The sequence below is a fragment of the Micromys minutus genome, assembly GCF_963924665.1.
Source record: "Micromys minutus genome assembly, chromosome: 23".
Classification (NCBI taxonomy): Eukaryota; Metazoa; Chordata; class Mammalia; order Rodentia; family Muridae; genus Micromys; species Micromys minutus.
Genome location: NC_137958.1, coordinates 10,073,700 through 10,089,364, shown reverse-complemented (window position 1 = coordinate 10,089,364; position 15,665 = coordinate 10,073,700). Strand labels below are relative to the sequence as shown.

General features: G+C 35.5%; 1 protein-coding gene across 1 annotated transcript in view; it reads right to left on the bottom strand.

Annotated features, from left to right (window-relative positions):
* Positions 1 to 15,665, bottom strand: part of KMT2C (lysine methyltransferase 2C) — a gene marked incomplete at its 5' end in the record, with an annotated part of 192,527 nt that overhangs the window by 50,393 nt on the left and 126,469 nt on the right. The window contains 5 exons of the mRNA XM_080936200.1: positions 4,090 to 4,209; positions 4,310 to 4,342; positions 4,516 to 4,644; positions 5,876 to 5,980; positions 12,591 to 12,759. Coding sequence (XP_080792326.1) covers positions 4,090 to 4,209; positions 4,310 to 4,342; positions 4,516 to 4,644; positions 5,876 to 5,980; positions 12,591 to 12,759 — 556 coding nt within the window. The remainder of the gene's footprint in view (positions 1 to 4,089; positions 4,210 to 4,309; positions 4,343 to 4,515; positions 4,645 to 5,875; positions 5,981 to 12,590; positions 12,760 to 15,665) is intronic.

Here is a 15,665-nt window from a genome sequence, read left to right as displayed (position 1 = left end):
TGAGAACAGGGTTCCCAATGGAGGAATTTAGAGAAAGGACTAAAGGACCTGAAGGGGTTGCAACCCATAAGAACAACAACAATATCAACCAAACAGAACCCCCCAGAGCTCCGAGGGACTAAAACACCAATCAAAGAGCACACATGGAGCAAATCATGGCTCCAGCTGCCTATGTAGCAGAGAGAATGGCCTTGTCAGACATCAGTGGGAGGAATGGCCCTTGGTCCTATGAAGGCTAGATTCCCCAGTGTAGGGGAATGCCAGGATGGGGATGTGGGAGAGCCCCCTCATAGAAGGAGGGGGGAATGAAATAGGGGGTTTCTGGATGGGAAAAATAGGAAAGGGGATAACATTTGAAATGCAAAGAAAATATTCAATAAAAAGAGAGGGTCACTTTCTTAAACTCTATTACACCTAAGTGAAAGTAGTTTGTAAAAAGAACCATTCTAAGCACTTGACTGACTTTTACCTAAAGAAACATCCATTTACTGTATCTAAATCTTTTTGAAACTTAGGCTTTTTAGCATTCTGTATTACTGTTAACAACACTCACTTTTAATGGGGTTACTTAGGCAGGTCACAGAGATGACATCGCTCAAGTACTGCAGTCATCCGTCCAATTAATCCTACATTCTGTCTCTAATGACAAGGCCACAGGAGATCCTTGCATTCACTCTCTCTACCCTTGGTCACTTTTATATGACTTAAAAATGGAAAATATAAGCCTGTGGTAGTGGTGGTGTACTCCTTTGATACCAGTATCTGGGTGGCAGAGGCAGGCAGATCTCTGAGTTCAAGGCCAGCCTGGTCTACTGAGTGAGTTCCAGTTAGCCAGGCTACAGAGACAAACCCTGCCTCAAAAAACAACCAAACCAAACCAACTAACCAAACAAACAAACAATAAAAACAAAAATGGGGAAAAGATAGCAAGGAACATGTAATCACATGCCTAATAGAAGTCAGATGGGCTAGGCAAAGACTTGCTTAAACTTCAGTGAATACCACAGGATTCTATACTCTGCTAATATAATTCTTTCAGGAAAAAGATCTCATAATTGTAGTTTGTAATACTAGAACCTGTAGTTTGTAAGACTAGAAAAATAACATCTATTCTTTTATCTACGGAGTTAACTAATTGCAACTGCCTATAAATCAGAAAAAGGTGTGTGTGTGTGTGTGTGTGTACCATTTCTACCAAAATAAAAGCCAACGTATTTCACTGCCTAAACACACACAAAAAAATGGTGGAAGAAGGAAAGTATCCCTCTGCATATGGTTTTAATGCATCCTTTAAGAAATCTTGACTAATATATTTGTTAATATTCTTTCATATCCATTCAAAAATTAATTAGAATCTTTTTCTATATATGTGTACAGTTCTGTGTGAACAGGTTCGTGTTGTGTGTGTGTGTGTGTGCGTGTGCGCACACACACACACACACACACACACACACACGCACGTGCACGTGCACGTGCACGTGTACATACAGAATGTAGAGGTTCAAAGTTGTCCAATACCTACCTGAACTGTTCTCTATTTATTGAATAAGGGTCTCTTTCTAAACCCAGAGTTTACCAATTCTGCACACTTGAGATTCTTCTGGTGACACCCCCCCCAAACCCTAGCTCCAACTAGTTTTGCTTCCCAAGGGCTGAAATCCAAGGTAGGCCTAGTGGCCCACCATATGTATCTTAGCTATTATGTGGGAGCTGGCTATCTGAACTCAGGTTCTTATATTTGTACAGCAACTGCTTTAGCCACTATACCATCCTTCTAGCTCCATTATTACAATTCTTATTTTCAATTTGATCTCAATATTGATATCAGAATCCTATGCAAACACATAACTCAAAACAATTTATCATTATGAGTCTTTCTTGGCTGGGAGAAGCATGGGTAAGAAAAGGCTGACTTAACTGCCTCTGCCCAGTATTCACAGATGTCAACCACCTAGAAACAATATCCACTTCCACTTCAATCTTCATAGGCACTATCTACCTACCTCATACCTCTTCACAGTCTGTCAGAAAAAGAGAACATTTTCATTCTTGAATACCTGTTACATGATCACACTTTACCCTTAAATTAGAACCACTATGATTTCAAGTACAAACACTGAAATCTAGCTGCAACTCTGCTTTAATTGTTCTTCTCTGTAAGTCAATTGTATACTTTAAATCTGCAATCTTAATAGTATAGCCTATAGGCTAAGAAGGGTGTTCAACCTTTTGTCTTAAATTACTTAACAGTGCTATTATCTTTTAAATCATCCCAAAACTTTTTCTAAAAATAAGATTAAACATGAAGTTGTGCAGCTTGCTAATAACCAAAGTCTTCATGAATAATATTTGTAACTGATTTTATCTCTAAAATAGATACTTTCAATTATAAAATACATGAAGAAAACTTTTATATAGTGAAAAAAATACTGCAAATTCTTAATCATTTAAAAAGCATGAAAAAAACAATAGTGTAGTGGTTCTCAACCTTCCTAAACCTGCAACCCTCTAATAGGTTCCTCATACTGTGGTGACTCTCAATCATAAAATTATTTTCATTGCTACTTGAGAAGTGTAATTTTGCTACTGTAATATGAATCATAATGTAAATATTTTTAAAGATAGAGGTTTGCCAAAGGGGCATGACCCACGGGTTGAGAAACGCTAAATTAAAGCAAGAAATAGTTATTCCAACTGTTTTACCCAAATGTAAATTAAATGTTTAGTATGGCAAACCTCAAAGTAGATTTTCATTTAATAGCTAAACTGGTCAAAATTCCAGTATTTATGCTATGCATTTTTGTGTACACCAAAATGGACAGTAAAAAGAATTTATTTATAAATTTAATTTCATATGAAGAGGGGTAAAAGTTTAAAAAGATAATATTGCATTACACAATTTAGTACACTAAATCACTAACAAAGGACACACACATATTATCTTTCTCCCTTGTTCAAACATGCACATCTGTAGACTCCTAAACTCCTTTGCTGGGGAGTTAATAGCTAGAGTGCTACACCTCTCATCCAAAATACTCCTATACATTTTATTCTTACTATTGTATTTCAGCTCTTGGGAAAGGAAAAAAGTCTTAACTTACATTTCACTGAAAATTGTTTCTGGTAGGTAAAGGAAATTTGGCCAAACAAAACAAGCTAATTTCCAGGAAAAAAATTCACTGAAATTTAAAAGTGGGCAAAATCCACTGCTTGACTTTGAACATAGGTCCTGTTGTGAGCAGTATTAGAGTTGCCTTTGAGGAGATCATAATCACTTCAGAAAGCATTTATATCTGTACTATAAATTAAAGCACATAGGATATAGATAAGCATGTTTTGCCTCTGAGGAAATAACAGTAAAACTGAAACCAAATTCATTGAGTGCAGTTGATGAATGGAACAGAAAGAAACACTGAGTTACAGTGGGTCTGGAGTAAGAAGAGGGGCAGTGTACCCTTACAATCTGTTCTGCTCTCCAGATGAATCATGTGAGAGTTTCAGGGAGACAGGAGTGTAACCAGAGGTAGTATTCTTCAATCATTACCAAAGTATTTTGTTTGTTTTTCCTGTAAGTTTGTATATGTGGCACTGTTGTGTGTATGTGCATGTATGTGATGAACAATGCTAAAGCTGGGAGATACATCAAATTTAGTAAAGAGCTTGAAGAACACAGAAACCTAGGACTGCAGGCAGTGAGAGTGAGAAGGATGAGGGAATGAAGTAACTGCTTGCTGCCAAGCCTCAGCACCTGAGTTAGATCAAGACCAAAATGATGAAAGGAACAAACCCACTCCTGCAAGGTGTCCTGTTTTTCACATGTGTACCAGAATGTATGTGTCTAAACAGCTATAAACATGTATCTTTGTGCATGCCAGGGTGTAAACACACAGCATATGATAAAGCATTTTTGCTTGTGCACACACACAAGCTTGAGCACATACATCCTGCACACTCACTAATAAGTAAATAAAGTCGGGCATTGTGGCACTTGAGGAGCACTGCATGAGACTGACCTTGTGTGCACACTTTCACACACACACCTGCAAATATACATACAAACAAAATCATGCTTAGAAAGTAAGAGAATACCCTGATTGTGCATTGGCAATAGCTGTGGTGGAGGGGGAGGCTGTGGTAATGGAGCTGGCTGCGTGGTAGCAGGGCTAAGTACAGCGGTAAACAAGTCTTCAACATCCTTTCCTCCAAGCTCTGGGCAAAATAATCACAAAAATAACATGAAAATTATTAGGGTCATTCTATGGGGAATGCCATTTTTTTTATAAAGTAAAACAACAGAATAAAAACATACCTGGAATTTTATATAACTTTCCAAGAATTGCTCCTAAAATAAAAAAATATTAATAATTACCTATTCAGTATATGATTTATAAAATATCATTTAATTAATATAAAATTATTAAGGCAAGTCCAAACATAAAATTGCATGCAAAAAGCTTTGAAAGTCATATTTACTCGAGTCTTTTAGAAAGCCTAGATGTAGGGTAAATATTTTACCATCTGTGACCATTTTGTCTAGCTCAGGACTGAGGATCCCATCTAGCTGCTCTTCAGTTAATGGTCGTGAACTCTGACTGAAACTTGGCTGAGGCACAGAGGAAGCATCATCAGCAATCGAGGCAATATCTAAAAGAACAAGTTAAATAAATGAGAAGGTGAGTCCAGCACATGCACAAAATGGCCAATACTGCTTATATGCATTAACACATAGCACTACGATGTAAATGAAGCCTATACTAGTAGATTCTGGTGGTATGTTCAATAGGCTATTATTAAATTTAGCTACAATGTACCTACAAATTTATATGATACCTACAGTTATCTTTTTATCAGACTAAATACATTTTGTTTCCTTAAGAACAAATCTAATTTCAACTTGTCAATATTTGCAAACTTTAAATTCCCATAAGAGGCCATTTCACGAATAACTTCTCTGACATGGAAAACAGTGGTATCATCATGGAACATTGAAACAGGAATGGTAAGTTTTAGCAAAAATAATTCAAAGATGCACACTCAGTATTAAAGCTTAATAATCTTTTAAAATAATTTAATTGAAATTTTATAGCTAAATTCTAAAAATATAAATCATGTTTATCACCTTATAACATCCAATAATAGTAGCCTATTATCTTTTTCTTCCTATTTTCTTAATGCCATTAGTCTTAAATTTTAGTCTGATTTTATATAATTTTGTATTAGAAACTATTATTCAGGTAATATTATAAACTACTATAATATGCAATATGTAAGAACAAAACCATTCATTAAAATTATTAAGGAAGTCATTGAGAGCACTATGCTTTAGCTGTACACAAGAAAGGAAAAGCAAAGTCTGGATTAGTGACACATTAGCACTACTAATAACCACGCATGCACTTCAGGCTGCTCCAGCTGAGACCACTACTAAGAAAGACTACTACTTCTAGTCAGCGCCATCCACCGCTCAGTTCTTACCCAAAGGGAAGGGTGAGCTCCCAACCTGGAAAGTGCATAAATCAAGACCTACAAGACCCAAACCAAATAAAATGGATGATTACCACAGAAGTGGAAAGTAAAGGAAAACACACAAAAAGAAACTTCAACAAGACCTTTAAGGCAACATGCCTTAAATCTGATGCAATTAGAAAAGTGACAGAAATGAGCCAACTTGCTATGTCCCCTCTTCAAGGAAGGTTAATACTGGCTTCTTTGACACAGTCCAAAACAAAAACAAAAACAAAATGAAACAACAAAAAAACTAAACAAAGCAAAAGACCAACCCCACTTCTGTTACTAGAAAAAAATAAACATGTTCTACATCTATACACCTCTCAAATCACAGAACAGAAATCAGGCAAACAGTATGCATGTATACCTGAATGATCAACTGATTTTGCAAGATCATCTGAGATTATTCCAAGAATGTCATCATCTGTGTTTAAGACTTCAGAAATATCAGCTAATGGGTCATCAGCAGTACCTAAATATAGCAAGTATATAAAAAATAAGTATTTTCCTAGACACAAAATTCTAAATGTCCTAAGTGTCTAGAGCACAGGAGCAGCTGAGGCAAGCGGCAGTGATAAAAATTATGACCATCATGACTTCAAAGAATTAAAAACAAAGTATTTATATTTCAATTAATAAGACATTAAAAATTCAGAATGGTTTTCAAGACTGATGTATTTTGACAAAATGAAATAAAAAATGAAGACTTTAAGTAATAAAAAATAAAATCAAAATCTTATAAAATAAAAATAAAAAGCAACTCATTACTTAGTGGCAAAACTAAGAATGATATCTAGAAAAAACAGGATAATTTAAAAACATGAAAAACAAACAGTATTTTGACATTTCTAGAAAGGCACAAGCCAGGTTCCTCACTAATACTAAATCTTTCCTGTTTGTTTGAATATTCATTATTTGTTCACTAAAAGACTGTTTTAATACCAAAGAACTGTGCCAACTGACACTGTGCAAGACACTAGAACAAGATGGGATTGTTAACAAATGACCTCACGGGGCTCACTTTCTCACAAATAACATTGAAGTAAGGAATAAAACACGTCCTGAGGGACCTATGAAAAATGGGCAGAAAAAACATTTCTAGAAATGACTGGCCACAGATAGATTATACTCAGTTTTTTTTTTAAGTCTTTACTTAATTTTTGTTAACATGCAAAGTTATGATTTTTACTTTAACATTTTTATGTATGTGTACTATGTTTTGCACACATTAAAAATGTATTGTGTGCTCATGTCACTGCCCTACCAGCTGGTACTTTCTGTCCCCATCTTCTTGCTTATGCTAAGTACATGCATCAGACCGACACAGTTGTGTAATGGTCAATCTATTTCCACAAGAGATTTGTTGTCTAATTTTGTAACCACCTCCACCTAGTTTTAGACTCCTTTCTTGCCCTGCATAAACCCCACCTACTTTCATGTCATATACTTGCATGCATTTTCTAAATGTAAATTCTGGATTGAGAAAGAGAAGCAACATTTGTTTTTCACTCTTAAGTTATTTTGCTTAATATGATTTCCAGTTTCATTTATTCTCCATTTTATGTATCTGAATGCATGCCTGCACGCTTTATGTTTTCTTTATACAGTCATCATCTGCTGATGGACACCAGTCTATTTCCACAAATTTGGTATTATGAGGTTACATTAACATGAATGTACAAGTCTTTCTGTTGTAAGTTGGCTTTATTTCTTCCCAGTATATACTGAGTAGTGGCACAGTTGGAGCCCATACTAGTTTTTGAGTTTCTGCACAAGCCCCCATGATGATTTCCATAGTGGGTGGACTAGTTTCCATTTCTGCCAGCAGTCTCTAGTTCTATTTCTACTGTATCCTTGTCAGCAAACCAGGTGAAAACAGGTGGAATGTCATCATACATCAATCTGCAGTTCTGGCCCTACATCTCTTTTTCTTTTTTTTTTTTTTTAAGACAGGGTATTATTAAGTAGCTTTTGCTGTCCTGGATTTCATATACAAACCAGTCTGCCCTTGAACTCACAGAAGTTTGCTGGCCTCTATCTCCCCAGTGCTGGATTTTAAATAGCTGTGCCAACATACTCAGCCAATTTGCATTTTGTAGATGGATAAGGATGCTGAACATTTTTCATGTATTTATTGATCACTGACATTTCTTAGTCTGGAAACTGTCTAAGTCATTTCCCTGTTGACTGACACTTGTGATTTGGGGGGTGGGGAGCTGGGTCAGCTTTTAGTTTATGGAGTCTGTATGCTAATTCCATCAGATACATAGTTGACAAAGATTTTCTCTAACTCTGTAAGCTATTTCCTCACTCCACTGGGTGTTTCCTACTTTATGAAGATCCATTTTATATCATTCAGTATTATTTGTTGTATATAAATTTTTGTATTAGTGTCATTTTAAAAACTTCCTTGCTTATGTCTCTATAAAGTTTTTTCCTAATAGACCATTTCAATTCATACAATAAGTTGTTTGATTCACTTTTAATTAGTTCTTCTACAGTGAGAGATGAAAACTGAGTTTCATTATCTACATGCATATATGCAGATTTCCCAGCATTACTTGAAGATGTTTTCTTCCGCATTGTTTTTGGACAATTGTCAAAACTCAGGTAATTGTAACTGAGTGGATTGATTTCTGGATGCTATATTCCATCACTCTGTTGTATGTACCTGTGTTTTATGCCAGGAGCTTATTTCTGTTGCTCTGGCTCCACAGTATACTATGGACCTGGTTCTGTGTTCTGGTAGGCAGCTCCACATCGGCATTGTTGTAGTTACACTGTTGGCTGTGCTGAGGATTTGGGGGCTTTGTGCTTTTCGTTAATTTCTTTCCTCTTCCTCAAAGAACTGCCCTGGGACTTCATTAATAAACAATGCAAAGGTAAACTTTTGGGAGTTAAGGCCATTATGATAATATTAATTCTGTTCATCTATAAATATGAGCTATCTTTCCTTTTACAGGTGTTGTCTCCAATGTCTTCCTTTAGTGTAAAGGTCCTTTATCTCCCTTACTAGGCTGATAGCTGTTTATTCTTGTTTGAATTTATTGTGAACAGGACTAGTTTCCTAACTTACTTCTCAGCAAACTTATTAGTATATAGCTACTGATCTTTGTGTGTAGAGTTTGTTTCCTGCTACTTTGCTGATAGTATGAAATCTAAGTGTTTTCTAGTAAGTCTTTTAATAATAGATTAGATAAGTCACGAATAGTTTTTCCTATTTCTAATTGTTTTTTGTTTATCTTTGTTTCTCTACTTAGCATGTCAAAGATAACATTAATAAAAAGTAGGGAAAGACTTACTCTTACCTGCTACTGACTTCAAAGGGAATCCTTTCAATTTACCAAATCTAGTGTTTTGACTAGAATTTTCCTATTAAAACTTTGTAATGTTGAGGTTGTCCATGTTTAGTATCCTTATGATTATGTTGAACTTTGCTTTCTATGATGTGTTTAAGTTGTCAATGTTCTATTGATTTGGGATGTGGTCATGCATACTCCCAAAACTTGGGAGGCAGAAGCAGGAGAATCTCTGCATTTGAGGCCAGCCTGGTCTACAAAGCAAGTTCCAGAATAGCCAAAACTACATAGAGAAACACCACCTCAAAAACCCCACCTTTTTCATCACTAATTTGGTTACTTTGGATTTCCTCCCACTCATTTGTTATTAATTTGGTTAAAAGTTTGTTAATTCTCTCTCTCCCTTTTTTCAATTACATTTAGTATAGGGCAAGGAGAGGAGCATGCACACATCTCAGTCTGTGTGAGGTCAGAAAAAAGCTTGCAGAAATTGGTTCTTTCCACTAACTATATGCTCTTAGAAATCAAACTAGAGTAATCAGCTTAGCAACAAGCAGAAATAAGAGATTCTCTAAAGCTGGAGGCCACCCTGGTCTACATAGTAAGTTATGGATCAGTTATTTATGATTACTATTGACAGAAGTCTGCTAATTCAAGTAATTTTGCCAATTGTTTTCCTGACTGGTTCCATTGTTGGTTCTTTTTCTTATTTCTCCATGATTTAGAGACCTTGATAAAACAAAGGATAAAGACAAAGACCTAAATAAAACAAAAGACACCAGAGGTACATGGAAATCAGCTATAAAGGTCGTGGGTAGGGAGGACTTCCTGACATTGAAGGGCCTGAAGAAATGAAGGTAGCAGATAACTGCAAGCCAGGACAGTTTTGAAGAATATGGTAAAGATTAGACTGTAAAGGTTCAGGGGAAGTATATGACTACTGAAAGACATAATCAAAACAACTGGTAAGAAAAAGAGCTGCGAACCCTTTGCAGTGTAAACTGGAGGTAATACAAATACCACTGCACGGTAAAAAAGGTGAAATAGTTGACGTTGACTTTGGGGTCAAACCTATCAAGCAGTAAGACAGTGGAGCTCTTAGTAAAGCTATCACTCTTAATCACCTTTGCCACTCAGCTAAAGACACTGAGTAATTTTAAACTTTCAAGTCTAATTTAACTAAAGGCAAAATATTTTTAATGGCATAAAAATACTTCAGGAGCTAGAAAAATGACTCAATGATTAAGAGCATTTTTTTTCACTTGCAAGGAACCCAGGTACAGTTCCTAGTACCCCACACGGCAGCTAACAATCATTAACTTCAGTTCCACAATATCCAATGGCCTCTTCTAGCCTCTTTAGGCAGTATACACATGGTGAACTAAACATATAAGCAGGCAAAATATCTACATACATAAAAGTAAATAACACACACATACACTCGCTCACTCACTTCCAGAGGGTGGGGAGAAGATTAAGAACACCTGGCTCTTGCATTAAGTAGACTATATGGCTGCCAACGAGCCCTGGGGCTTTAGTGTGAGGTGTCTTCCTATCTCCATCTTCCCATGCTAAGATTACAACAATCTATAACCATGCCAAATTCCTTGACATGGATTCTAAAATCAAACTCACTGCCTTTAGCTTATAGGGCAAGTACCTACTGAATAAGCTCTTTTGCTGGTTTTAGAGTAATAAAATCCTACTATATAAAATTATATCATAAATTTTTAAAAGACTAGGTTTTTAAAAGTCCATCTCTGAGACCAGAGAGATGGTTCAGCAAGTAAAAGCACTGACTACTCTTCATAGGGACCAGGTTCAATTCCTAGCATCCACGTGGCTGCTCACATGCATTTTAGTCTTGGGGGATTTGTCCCCTCTTCTGGCCTCCAAAGGCATCACTTACAAATACAATGAAAAGGTGTACATTCAAGCAAAACATCCAAATACATACAATAAAAACAGCATTTTTTAAAAAGTGCATCCTTGTCTGATGACTGAATAGGTTACATGAAGTAAAATATTCAAAAAAGCACTAAACTTTCCATATAAAGGCAAAAAATAACTAAAAAGAAAATACATTTATATTTTGAAATGAGTGCTATTCTCATCTTCCAAGTTCTGTTTACTGAAAATCATCACCTTTTAACAAGTTTAGTGGAAAAAAAAACACTTACATCAAAATCTGTCCCATCTTATCCTCACAAAATCCAAGTGCAAGTAACTTCAATTTAACTCAAGTCACGTGTCATAATATTTATAAAATATACTTTTTAAAAATACCCAGTTGTTATACAATGCTAAAAACAAATGAAGAACTAGTGAGTACTTAGAACAACATAAAATATTTTTGTTTGAACCTGAAGACTGAACATCTTTCTTCGTTAATGATGATGTAGATAAAATTGTTTATATGTTTATATGGCTATGAGAAGACTGCCTGCACATATTTCAAGGGAGTCAAATAAAAAGTAAACGTTTGCACAGGTTGTCCTAAGACAGCCCTAGAGACACAAAGCTCTTTGGGTACAAGTTCACGAAATCAGAACATATATTTTCAGATGTAAAAGTCACAGCACAAGAAAGTCAGCTGTATTTCAAGACTGGACACTGCTGGGTGAAAAAAAACTTTAACCTTATACCTAAAGTTATTATTCAGTACATTTCTACTTAAAGTTTCTTCTAAAGAGTATATAAAATTAAAGTTTAACAAATGGCAAAATAACATCACACTACAATTGATAAATGTCTAGAAGAAAAGACAAACACCATACTCATAACTCTTATGAATCCAACAAAGTTCTTAGAACCTCTTGGTATAAATACTTAAACACATGTTTCTTCTCTTTTCTTTCTTAATGAGGCAGGGAATCTCATGCTTCACTTTGCCTCTGAACTCTTAACATAGGAGAGTATATATATCTTGAACTTGATTTCCTGATTCCATTTCTTAAAAGGAATATAGCACATGCCACTTGGTCCAGTTTATGAGGTGTTGGGGAGCAAACCCAATGCTTCATGTATAATAGCCAAAGACACTACTGCATCTTCAGCCTCCTTCATGACTATGTTTTTAATACACTATACAAATGTATGTAGATAGTATTATGTGTGTATATCTCTGTGTGTGTGTGTATGCACATGTCTCCTGACTTCTAATAGTTGTGCCATTTCCTACATTTACATGTGATTCTTAACTAAGAGCAATTTGTTCAACAATAATGTAAGAATAACTGGGGATGTACATTTAAAATCTCTCAGAGTCTAGTATTAAAGGCATGCACCACTATGGCCAGCTAGAAGACATGTTTGATAGTGATGATTGATAGCCATGCAGTCTGAGGGGATTATAATGGTGTAAGGCACTGGAGAGTCTTTTTACAATGAATTAACTGGCACAACATGTCAGTAAAGAGAAACTGTATGGAGAAGTATTACTATATCTACAAACAGTTCCCAACTGTGGGCATTCTTTTTGCAGTTTTTGACACATTAGAATTTCTTTGGGTTTTGTAACTGATACTGTCCTAGATAAAGTATAAACTAAAAGTTTTCTCTCACACTACTAATTTTGGTGATTATTAATTTGACAAATCTTTTGAGAAGTCTATAGAACTTTCCACTAAAAAAAAGCTGCATTTACTGAATATAAATTCTATTTTAATAAAATTGATTTGAATAATGCATAAGGTCAAACAGAAGTATTTATATGAGTGTTATAATAACTAGGAAGTAATGGCATGTGGCATAAAGAAAACACCTGTGAATTAATCTACATACCCTGAGTTCCAGGTTTTGCTGAAGCAGAAGATGAACTCAGTAGCGGATCTGAGGAAGGATCCAAGAAACCTGTTTTATATGAAAGCTGAGCTGCATCTTCTGACAGATTATCTACACTCAGCTTGTTTTGTCTGCTGGTATCTAGAAGATCTTTTCCAAAAAATGCTTCCTAGACAAAGATGAACACACAAGAAAATTATTAGTTCTAAATTCTATAAAGCTAACATTAACCTGTCATGTTTTTGACAAGAAAAAGGATTGCATTTAACAATATAAAAATTGAATATAGAAATACACAAAGATTCTACAATTCTGTATACACTGTGTTAAATTGAATTTGATAGATTTCTCAAAAACCAAATTAAACAAATAAAAACAATCGTGTTGAATGTGTTTCTAGAAACTACAAAATAATTCTATTTTTAAAAGACTAACCTACAATCAAATTTTAAAAGTCATGCACAGGTATAGGCACAGTTTCGTGACTGGTATTAGTATTTGGAGTTACCTACTTGGGATACCACAAGATTCTGACCCACTACTGTAGGATCTGCACACCTCTAGTATATTCAGTAATCTCATACTGAAGCATATAGCCACACGGAAGACCATGCACGAACACTGAAAGTATGAGGCTATGAAAGGCTGCTTGCTTTTACTTCATTACTCAGATGAACACTAGACAAGGACAGTGCTTCAAGATGAATTCTCAGAACTCCTCAGAACAGAGACCAACAGAGAAAACAAAACAAAACAAAAAGACCTCAGGACTTCATGACTTCCATTCACTTGCTTCAACCCAGAAACCCTGAATTAGGATATTTCAACTCTATGGCCTTTCTAGATAGAGAACTCCATGGAGTTTGCAGGAGCTGGTAACATTTATCATTTACCTGCCCCCCACACACACACACACACACACACACACACACACACACACACACACACACACACACACACACATAAATAGAAGGGTCACAGGTACTTTTTTTCCCCATAACACTTTAAGTAAAAATGGCACCAATGTCCATAGTGGGTAGATGAATAGATATTCATGCTACAACAGGAAATGGGGCAGGAGGTTCTTGTTGCTTACAGCACTGGAGGTTAAAGCTGGAAGTTGAAACTCAGGCCTCACACATGTTAGGTAAAATCTACCTCTGAAGTATATCCAAAGACCAAAATGCAGATTTTTAGAAGCATATAAAGATAACTCAACAGATAAAAGCATTTGCCACCAAGTATGACAAACCAAATCAATTCCTGGGAATTACAGAGTGGAAGGAGAACTGACTTCTGTAAGTTGTCTCTGCCTCCACATGTGTGCTGGGAATACACAGTACATGAGCACTCATGGACACAATGAACAAGTATTTAAAAGCATATAGACCCATATCATCAAGGAAAGGTTATGAAGAAGGTTGAAACAAAATGTGCAAATAAAGGCTTCTGTAAGAATATAAAATAAATTATACAAAATTTCTGGGGCAGTAGAAAATGTTTGTGGCTGGTTTTATGTCACAGACTACAATCATTTTGGAAGAAGGAACCTCAATTGAGAAAATGACCTCAACCTCACAAAATTGGTCTGTAGTTGCCTGTGGTGTATTTCCTTGACTCACAGATAGGAGAGAGCACAGATCCCTGAGGCAGGGACACACAGTGGCACTCAGCAGTCCTGGGTGCTATAAGAATGCAAATTGGAAAAGACATTGAATACAAGCCTGTAAGTAGCACCACTTTAAGCTTCTGCAAGAAGACTCCTTCACTGACTTTTTTTTTTTAAGCAATGGAGAGTGACCTGAGAGTTTTAAGCTGAAATAAACCTTTTCCTTCCCAACTTGTTTCTGGTTATGTTGTTTTATTACAACATCAAAAAACCCTAACTAGGACAATGTTAATGGTCCTAATTTTAGAAAAGGCATTGGGGGGCTGAAAAGTGGACTCAGTAGAGAATACTTCACTAGTGTCAAGAACTGAAAAGAATCCCTAGAATCCATAAATGCCAGCAAAATAGCCCATGTCAGCAATCCCAGTGTTCCTATGGCAAGATGGAACAAACACACACACACACACACACACACACACACACACACACACACACACACAAAACTGAAGTCTGACAGAGATCTTATTAAAAAAATTCAGATTTTAAAATGAATATGCTATTCCAATATGAAAATTGTATTTGAAAACCTACAAAGCTATAATCTATAATAATAACGAATGCTGAAGACTATAAAACATATTTGATATTTGGATATAAATCGCTGGTATAGTCTCTTAAGTATAAACATCAATAACCTAAAACTACTATTAATAAAACTTTTAATGACTCATGATGACTTTCCTGTTATTTTTCTTAATATTCAGATGAATTTGGTAAGTTTATATTAAACATGAATTTAGAGTTTATATTAAAGAGAAGCTCCATGTGGTTTTTAACTAGACATTGTGAGTGACTTTAAGAATGAACCACAACCACAAAGTACAGATCTAGGCTAGGAGCTCTTAGAGACACATGATTATATATTCATGTACATATGGTGCACACGTGGATCTAAGAGACAACTTATAGAAGTCAGTTTCCTCCTTCCCCACTGTAGTTCCAGGAACCAAACTCAAGTCATTATAATTAAGAACAAGACCTTTTACCTGCTAAGCCATCTCAACAGATTAAGATTCAATATTTTTACAAGTTCCTTTAAAACCAGACATGTTGGCTATTGACTGTAATCCTAACACTACAGAGATAGAGATAAGAAAGTGATCATCCTTGGCTACATATCAATCAACTTTAGACCTATCTAGGCTACATTAAAACTATCTTTAAAAATAAACAAAAAACAAATTAAACAAACAAACAACAACAACAACACACACACACTTAAAAAGAAACACAAACAAAAATATAAAGAAGGAAAGAATGACCAAGATAAGAGTATATTTACATGCTCTTTTGCAAACAACTGGCTTCCAATTTTTGATAGTCAGCTAAAGAAGCTTCCTATTCATTTACAAGAAACAAAAAGATCCATAGAAGGAGCAGACCATCTTTCCAGTAAATTCCCCTCC